We start from the raw sequence: 8,258 nt of genomic DNA, 5'->3' as shown, positions 1-8,258 counted from the left end.
AAATGCAATTCCAAAGAACTCTGAGATAACATCTTACCTGTCAGAATGGCCAATATTAAAAATATTTTATCTACTGGTACTCTAATGTCTGTAGGCTCTTTACCAGGAAGTTTTAAAAGAAGATTCCTCCCCATCATTAAGTGTATACTTCCCTGAAAATAGGGAGATGTTGGTACTTGTGGAGAATTATACCAACCATAAATTTCTATAACACCATTACCTTGTGAACATATAATTTTAGTAGGAGATAAGAGTCAGTTTCCCGCTTGGGAAGTACCAAGGGATTTCAAATCAATAAGAGAAAATTTTGAAGAATGGGGTGCTTAAGGGTTTGCCTTGTGTCCCAGAAGATTCCTGGGGAGAGAAAACAGACTCCGGGCAAGTTATGAGGAAAGTTGGTTAGCAGAGAGGCAACGTTATTTCTCCATGACATCAGCGGTCCCTTCCTTGGACATTCTATTGTATCCTAGAGACCCCTGGAATTTTTGTGATGTCATCTGTGTTGTAGCAACACCAACTGCCCTTGGAGAGTTCCTTCAGTGCCTTCACGGTTACCCATGATCATGTTGGCAAGACTGAGGCGTCTTGTAGGGAGAGAGAATGGAGAGGGAAGCGAGACCAGAGAGAGGCAGAAGAAAGATGGCCTTGAGCCTCACTGTAAACCATCAAGAAACAAATGGTTCAGAAGAAGGCACCCTAAGTCCCGGACAGAAGATGGAGAGCTCCCTGACGGAGGTAGGCTTTAGGTAGCATCTCCAGTAAATGGGGCATAGGAACTGGGGTTTTGGGGTAGCAATCGGACTTCTCTGCAAGACATGGCTCCTGAAAATCAATGATTCCAGGATAACAATTTGTCTCAACTAGAAGCCAGGAACCCATAAACAAAAGCTTTGTGCTGGGAGCCTTTGGCTTTCAGTCTTACAGGAGGGCAAGGGTTGATGGGGAACCAGCATTAAAATAGGAACAGCATAAGAAGAGACAAGTAAGTGTGCCCAGATCAAGACAGGGCATCACTGTACTCCAACACTAGTGGGCACTGTCCACCTCTGCGTGCCCTGAGTTGGCAGTGTGGTGACATGGTGCTTCTGGTGACCATGTTCTGCTCCTATATGGCTTCTCCTTTATAGCCATGTGCTTAGAGTGACCTGTTAGGATATTTGAGGAATCTCTAAATGATCAGAGTGACTGTGAACTATGCCTATTTCTTCTTGACTTGGAAACCCACAATTTTGTAGACTCTTTAGCCAAGTTGAACGGAGACTCTGCAGCTGTGAATAGGCCTGAGAAGGTTCTTTCTTTGTTTACCTGAAGCACGAGCTGAGGGGGCAGAGGACACCAGCTGGCTGAGACACCCAACTCCCTTCATTAATGAAAGAACTAAGATCCCATGCAGGGACATCTCAAGCCTGGGTCAGGATCTATTGAGGTGTCCCTGGTCACAGGCATACGAGTTTTCTCAAAGGTTTGTTTAGGGCTCAGAGTCATCTGTCCATCCTCTATGTGCTGTCCCAAGGCAAGTTCACTGTAGTTCATCTACCTACAGGGGCCGCTGCAGAGCAACCATCTCCCCAAATGGTCCTCACCAAGAAGCAGAAGGTGAAGAGTCTGACCACTCAGCTGGAGCAAATGACCAGAGAGAGAAACGAGCTGCGGGATCACCTGATCTCCATCACCGAAGAGCCCATAGACAATAGGTATTCCTTGTTTCAAGCTCCATGGTGATTGTCTTGGTTCCACACTTTCACCCTGAATTTATTTCATCTAAGATTTGGACTCTGAGAGGCTGCACCTTCAAGGTGTCCCATGGCTCAGCACCATGCGCCTTCATGCTTCCCAAAAGAAGAACCAGAAACCCGGGCAGGAGTAAGATGGGAACATGGACTATTCTGCTTCCTCCAAATGAATAATACCAGAGCCTGAGTCACATAAATAAGAGATCGAGGCAGTACCGCATGAATTCCCAGCATGCACTTGTATACTAAGAGCAAACTTAATAAGCACCAGAAGCTCCCAGTACATAGGAAACAGGATGTGGCAGCCATTTGTGCTGCCTTAGTCTAGAGCACAGCCTGAATTCATGTGATCTGTGAGGACTTTGTTCAAGGAGTTCTTTGATTCCAGGACCAGGGCCTATCGCAAGCCAAACCCTTTATTTGAGAGGCTGAAGAGGAAGCATGAGAGGGTCATGTCAGACCTGCAGCGCTTGGAGCATGAGAAGAACGAAGTCACAGAGAAATTCAATGAGCTCGAAAAGGAGTCATTCTTCTATTAGTAAGTGCCTGCAGTACAAGGGACCACTGCATTGTGGGATGGCCATCTCTGCCTTTCTTTGTCTCTGGACTGTGGGGTCTACGGCTCTGGTTCCAGCCTTTCTGCCTCTTAGCAAGCAGCTCTTGGGCTTGTGTCTCTTGCATTCAGTTTTGCTAATTGTGAAAGACTGAGTTGCACCCAGCCCCATGTGTTCATACTTAGTAGCCTCTACCTCAGTGAATCTCAACTTTTTTATTGCTGTGACTGTTTTCATACAATTCCTCATGTTTTTGTGATGCCCATCTGTAAAATTATTTATCCTGCTATTCTATAACTATAATTTTGCTACTGATATAAAGCATAATGTAATATCTGTTATGCGAGATATCTAAGATACCTCTCCTCTAAAAGAGTAGTTCCATCATGAAAGAAGTCATGACCCACAGGTTGAGAACCCCTTTTCTAGATAGACGAACACACATGAGTGGTGTAGCAGGCAGGGTCTCGGGCAGGGCCCTATTGCCATGAACCTCTCCACCACTTGGATCTCTAATCCTCCATCAGAAGGTATTTGTCCCTTTCCTGGTGATGTTGACCCATTTACCACGGTCAGGTAAAAGCAGGTGGGGACCCCTTTTGTTAGTAGAGATTCTTAGATTTCTTTGGTTGTTGGAGTTTTCAGAAGTAGTTTGATTTTTTTTTCTGGAATCCCCTGTTCTCTGCTTTTGGCCTTCTGAATGCAGCTGTCACAGATGTACAGGACTCTTGTCTCTCTCTCCAGAGACACTGGGGACCAGAGGGCTTGATGGGGTATGGAGGCAGGGGTGGCAGGAGGAGGATGGCAGGGGCTAACGATGCAGAGGGTGCTTCCTTTCAGCAATCTGCAGTACCAGCTCGCGATGGAGAAGAATCAGATGGAGGATAAGGTGGACTTGCTGAAGCAGGAGAACAAGAAATTGATGCAGTATTGGGTCCTGCTGCAGAAGCACTTGGAGGATTTGCACTTGGCCTTTCAGGACCAAGAGGAAGAGAACAGAGACCTGCAGACCCAGGAGCATCAGGTAGGGACAAGCATCTGGGTCAGGGTTAGGTCCAGCATCATTTATCCACACATTCACTCCCCACCACCTTCATGGCGTCCGCATGTTAATTTCTGTGCCCATGCATCAGTGCTTCTGGGCATGAGTCTCTTGTGAGAATCAAATGGCAAACAACCCCTGCTGCTCTGCTTGAAGCTGCTGTCCAATGAGGGAGGTGGGGTGATCACACATCACACACCTACAGGTTATTATGATGGGAGGGGCGCCATGTACAGACTTGAGTGAGTGAGGTCTAGGTCCTGTGCCTCCTTTGATTTCCAGGGTTCATATGACATCATGGCGGGGTAGGGCCAGCTCGCAAGGAGAAAAGCCACTGGCCAGTGTCAAATGAGTTATTCCCTTTGTCACCTTGTTGGGTGACATAGGAGCTCCCTTCCTCCTAATCTGCATCACCATGCCCAACACGTGATTTACACTGACAGGAAGCTCTGTGGGAATCTTCCAATCAGTGTTTGCTATGTGTGTCCTGGGCATATTCTCCCTTCACGGAACTTAACAGTATGGAACTGACCTGTTGTCAGGGATGTGGAAAGGGAGAATTGCCGTGGGAAATCTGAGGCTTCCAAACCAAAAGCTCTTCGACCACCTTAACATAGTTTGGGCAAGTAGAGCACAACCCTGTGTACAATTTAGTCCCAGGAGATGGGGAGCAGAGACACCGGACTCTTCTGAAAGAGCTGTGTTCTTAATGTAAACTCACATGTTCATCGAGTATGATATCGTTTTATCCCCACCTCATTGTGCTCTCGCTCTTGCTCTCTCTCTCTCTCTCTCTCTCTCTCTCTCTCTCTCTCTCTCTCTTTATCTCTATCTCTCTATCTCTCCGTCTGTCTGTCTGTCCTTCTCTGTGGGTTTGGAGGTCACTGATTGGTACCATGCACCATGCATACGGATAGCGGCTAGGGAGACCACTGTGTTTGTCAGTCTCTACCCTGCAACAGGCGTTCTCCCTTCCAAGAAGCTTGCTGTTTTGGCTGGAATGACTGACCAGCAAGCTCTTTGGATCCTCTGTGTATGCTCACACTTTCGTGAGAGTATATTCTTGCCTATGCTCAACTCTCCACTAATTACACAATTTTCTAATGAACAGGAGCAGCAGAGTCTGGAGGAAAGTCTGCAGTCCCCAGTGAAGCAGAAGGAGCTAGTCAATCAACAAAAGAATTTGGCAGTAAATCCGCAACATCACGTGACTGTCTCCCAGATGAGGTATGAGCCCAGGCCGGGAGTTAGTAATTGGGTGCTGGTAGTTGGATACCCTTCTACCTTGGAACTTTGCCTTTTGTGGGCTTCGCCTATGGGCTACGCTCCCAGTCATCACCAGGGAAATAACACTTCAGAGTAGATTCAGGAAAGAAGAACTTCCCTCTAGGAAATAGTATGATTGATATTCAGTGTGTCTGCAGAATTGTATTCTCTTTGCTCACTTCTGAGTTTTCTGGTTTATTCCAAGACTGCTTTCCTTGAACTCACTGCTTGCTTTGGCCTCTGCAGCCTTGGGCAGTAGGGTTGAGAGTCCCACCCTCGGTCACGATTAGATATAACACTAGCTGTCTTTATTCTTCGGCCATTTGCCATGTAAATTGTATTATGGATATACTAGGCTTATCACTGACAGGATGAACTCAGACAGATGTCTCTGCTGCAGGATTGGTCAGAACTTCACCGAGTGTTGAGCAAAGGATTCCTCTAGAGAGCCAGGAAGTAGATTCTGCTCTAGTCCTAAGGAAATGCAAGTCTCTGTTTGGTCCTAGACCCAGGCAGGGCCAGTTTCTCAGCACACATCACAGGAAATGCTGCTCTAGCATGACAGGCTCTATCTTGCATGGTGCTCATGTTTATGGTTCCTCTGGGCATGAGGACTGAGCTAACCTTATGACCTTGTTCAGGTGACCTGATAGTAAGTCTGTATACTGCTATCAATAAGAAGATGTGTTGATCAGTAACTCCTCATCAATACCAAGTGTATTGCTCATACACTGTTAGCTATGGTAGTTATATTCTGCTGTTATGTACAAAATGATGTTCCTGATCTGTAGGAGAATATTCTATTTTTCTAGTAGAAAGGACAACATACAAGCTCAGTTTAAGTTATGACATGTGCCTAGGACTGAGAAAAGTACTAGGCCCAGCTACTCTGTGATCCAATTTTTTGGAGGGGGACGCTGTAGAAATGATATCATTCCAAAGATCAATGTTGTTTCTCCAGGACGCCTAGGAGTTGGGAGGTAGGAGCCAGACAGTTGACATGGCATGTCCCCTCCTGACCTGTGCCTTAACTGCTATCCTCTCCCAGGTCCAAAACACTCCAGCCTGAGGTGGAAGAGGCCACAGCCCAGGACAAGAGCCACTTGCAGAAGGAGCTGCTACAGGAAGAACCACCTGCTGAGCCCCATCCCCAGCAACTACTGAAGTCCCGGGATCATTTTTATTCTTCAAATTTGGATTTCATCGTGGAATAGGCCTTGAGTATGTCTAGCCAGTGACCCATGATATGGCTGCCTCTGGGTCTTGATTCCCTTTCCTTCTTGATAACACCCCCTAAGAGAACTGAGGAAGCCAAAGGGAACCACAAACACCTTGAAACCATCACATTCTTCACATTAGGATCAAGGCCTCCAGACAAAAAGACACCCCTTGTTTCTGTGAACTCACCAGTGAAGGAAATACCAGCTGTCCTCCAGGTGGTCATGCCCAGTCTGATCCGTGTGTCTGTTGACTCAGTTCTCATGAAGAAAAAGCATCAAAACCATGCTTAGGGTAGAGAAAACCAGAGACAAAAATTACTCCAAACGCTACATCTACCAGCAATGGCCTCAGCCTTGGGGGGAACCTGATATCTAACAAAAAAGGAATGACTACAGGCATCTTAAAAGCTGTTCCAATTGGTGACTGCCTCACTACCGTATCTCTCAGGGAAAACTAATTAGCTTAATTTTTGTTTGGTTTTGTTTTAAACTTTTGTTTTTAGTTGTTTAAGTTTGGCTTTGTTACTTTGATGTTATCTGTTCCTGTTATTGATTTTCATAATTTGTTAAGAGTATTATCTAGTGTTTATGTTGAATGCCCTGTTAAAGCCCCCTTTACGAAAAAAAATGTATTTTTTTTGAGATTTCCAAGTTAATTTATTTCACAGAGATGAAAATATTCAAAACAAACTCCGAAGAGTTACGTGGCCAGCGCACCACGAGTGACAATATTTGAACTCCAACCCCAATGGAGTGCTTTCTGGATTGGAACTTTTGTGCAACAGACATATTAAAGCCATAGAAAAGGCAAACTGGCTTTGCAGAGTTGACTCAGGATGGGAATTTTATCAAAATAACAGGCCAGGTTTATAGTTAAATATAGTAGCCGCAAAGAAAGGGAAATACCATTCCTAGAGAAATCTGAAGAGCGGTTCACTATGAAGAAAGAGCACGGCGGATGTCGTCTGTATTTGTCTTGAACGCAATGATGCCTTCATGCCCTGCATTTACTCTCTGCCCTAATGACTCGTTCCTGGATACGTGTTTCAAATATTTTACCATTCAACATTTTATCGTAACTGTGTACCATAAATTGTTTATTTTAAAATATATTCTTGCAACTGAAATTTTAATCAATTGTCAAATAACCAATTATATCAATTTTATCCACATTAAATCATAACATTGATGATAATTAATTAAAAGAAAAAGAATGTATTAGTGATCATTGTTATAAATAAATATATAATTTTTCTAAACTAAAATATCTATAGTGGCATAAGTGCTATTAAACTTCCTAAAATCGACAGGAACTTCAAAATAGTGTGTCTCTATTTTATTCAGGTTATAACAAATTATGTTTGTTTCATTCTTTTATTTAATTAATTAATTTATTTATTAAAAATTTCCACCTCTTTCCCTCCTCCCATTTCCTTCCCACTCTATCCTCTTCCCTCTCCCTCTCCAGTCTGAAGAGAAGTCAGGGTGCCCTGCCCTGTGGGAAGTCCAACACCCTCCCCACTTCATCCAGGTATAGGAAGGTGAGCATCCAAACAGGGTAGACTCCCAAAAAGCCAGTACATGAGGTAGAATCAAAACCCAGTGTCATTATCATTGGCTTCTCAGTCAGCCCTCGTTGTCAGCCACGTTCAGAGAGTCCAGACTGATCACATGCTCGTCAGTCCCAGTTGGCCTTGGTGACCTCCCATTAGATCAGTCCCACTGTCTTCATGGGTGGATACACCCCTCGCGGTCCTGACGTCCTTGCTCATGTTCTCCCTCCTTCTGCTCTTCATCTGGACCTTGGGAACTCAGTCCAGTGCTCCAATGTGGGTATCTGTCTCTATCTCCATCCAACGCAAGATGAAGAAAGGTTCTATAGTGATATGCGAAATATTCATCAGTGTGGCTATAAGAGAAGGCCAGTTCAGGCACCCTCTCCTCTGCTGCCTAAGAACATAGCTGGACCTAGCTGCCCTTGGACTCCTGGAAACCCCTCTAGAGCCAAGTCCCTTGCCAACCCTAAAATGGCTCTCTTAAAAAAGCAATTTCCAAGTCTTGCCACTTAAACCCATCTTCTTTAACAGGTGTGGTGGCACACTGCTGTAACCCAGAACTCACAGGCACAGAGGGATCTCTGCTAGTTCCAGACGGCATGGGCTACATAGTGAGTTCGCTGCCAGCCAGGGGGACACAGTAGATTTTTGTCTTAGGTATTGATAGCATGGCTTACTCCATGGAAAAACACCTTAGAGTGGAATCAGTATCCATACTGTATTCTTGCTGTCATGTATTCAACTAACCCTAAAATACAATACTTTCTAGAGACCGTTTTATGAATTGGCCATAAGGACCACATTATTGAGAAATGCACCTTTATTGCTCTGGGGATTCTCAGGCAATAAAAAAATTCCTAACGGGAATACACAGGAAATCAGGAAAC

At 44.8% G+C, this 8,258-nt stretch overlaps 1 protein-coding gene across 1 annotated transcript; it reads left to right on the top strand.

The window, feature by feature from the left end:
* The first annotated feature begins 544 nt into the window (after window positions 1-544).
* On the top strand, window positions 545-7,126 carry LOC142858346 (disks large homolog 5-like). The gene is made up of 6 exons (XM_075987531.1): window positions 545-735; window positions 1,544-1,694; window positions 2,122-2,271; window positions 3,128-3,311; window positions 4,441-4,556; window positions 5,644-7,126. Exons 1-6 carry the CDS (start codon window positions 558-560, stop codon window positions 5,807-5,809), a joined length of 945 nt encoding a protein of 314 aa, XP_075843646.1. The 5' UTR covers window positions 545-557; the 3' UTR covers window positions 5,810-7,126.
* The last annotated feature ends 1,132 nt before the right edge of the window (window positions 7,127-8,258 follow it).

This window comes from Microtus pennsylvanicus, chromosome 10, assembly GCF_037038515.1.
Source record: "Microtus pennsylvanicus isolate mMicPen1 chromosome 10, mMicPen1.hap1, whole genome shotgun sequence".
NCBI classification, from domain to species: Eukaryota; Metazoa; Chordata; class Mammalia; order Rodentia; family Cricetidae; genus Microtus; species Microtus pennsylvanicus.
Note: the sequence above shows the minus strand (reverse complement) of the source record. Positions and strands in the feature narration are given on the sequence as shown.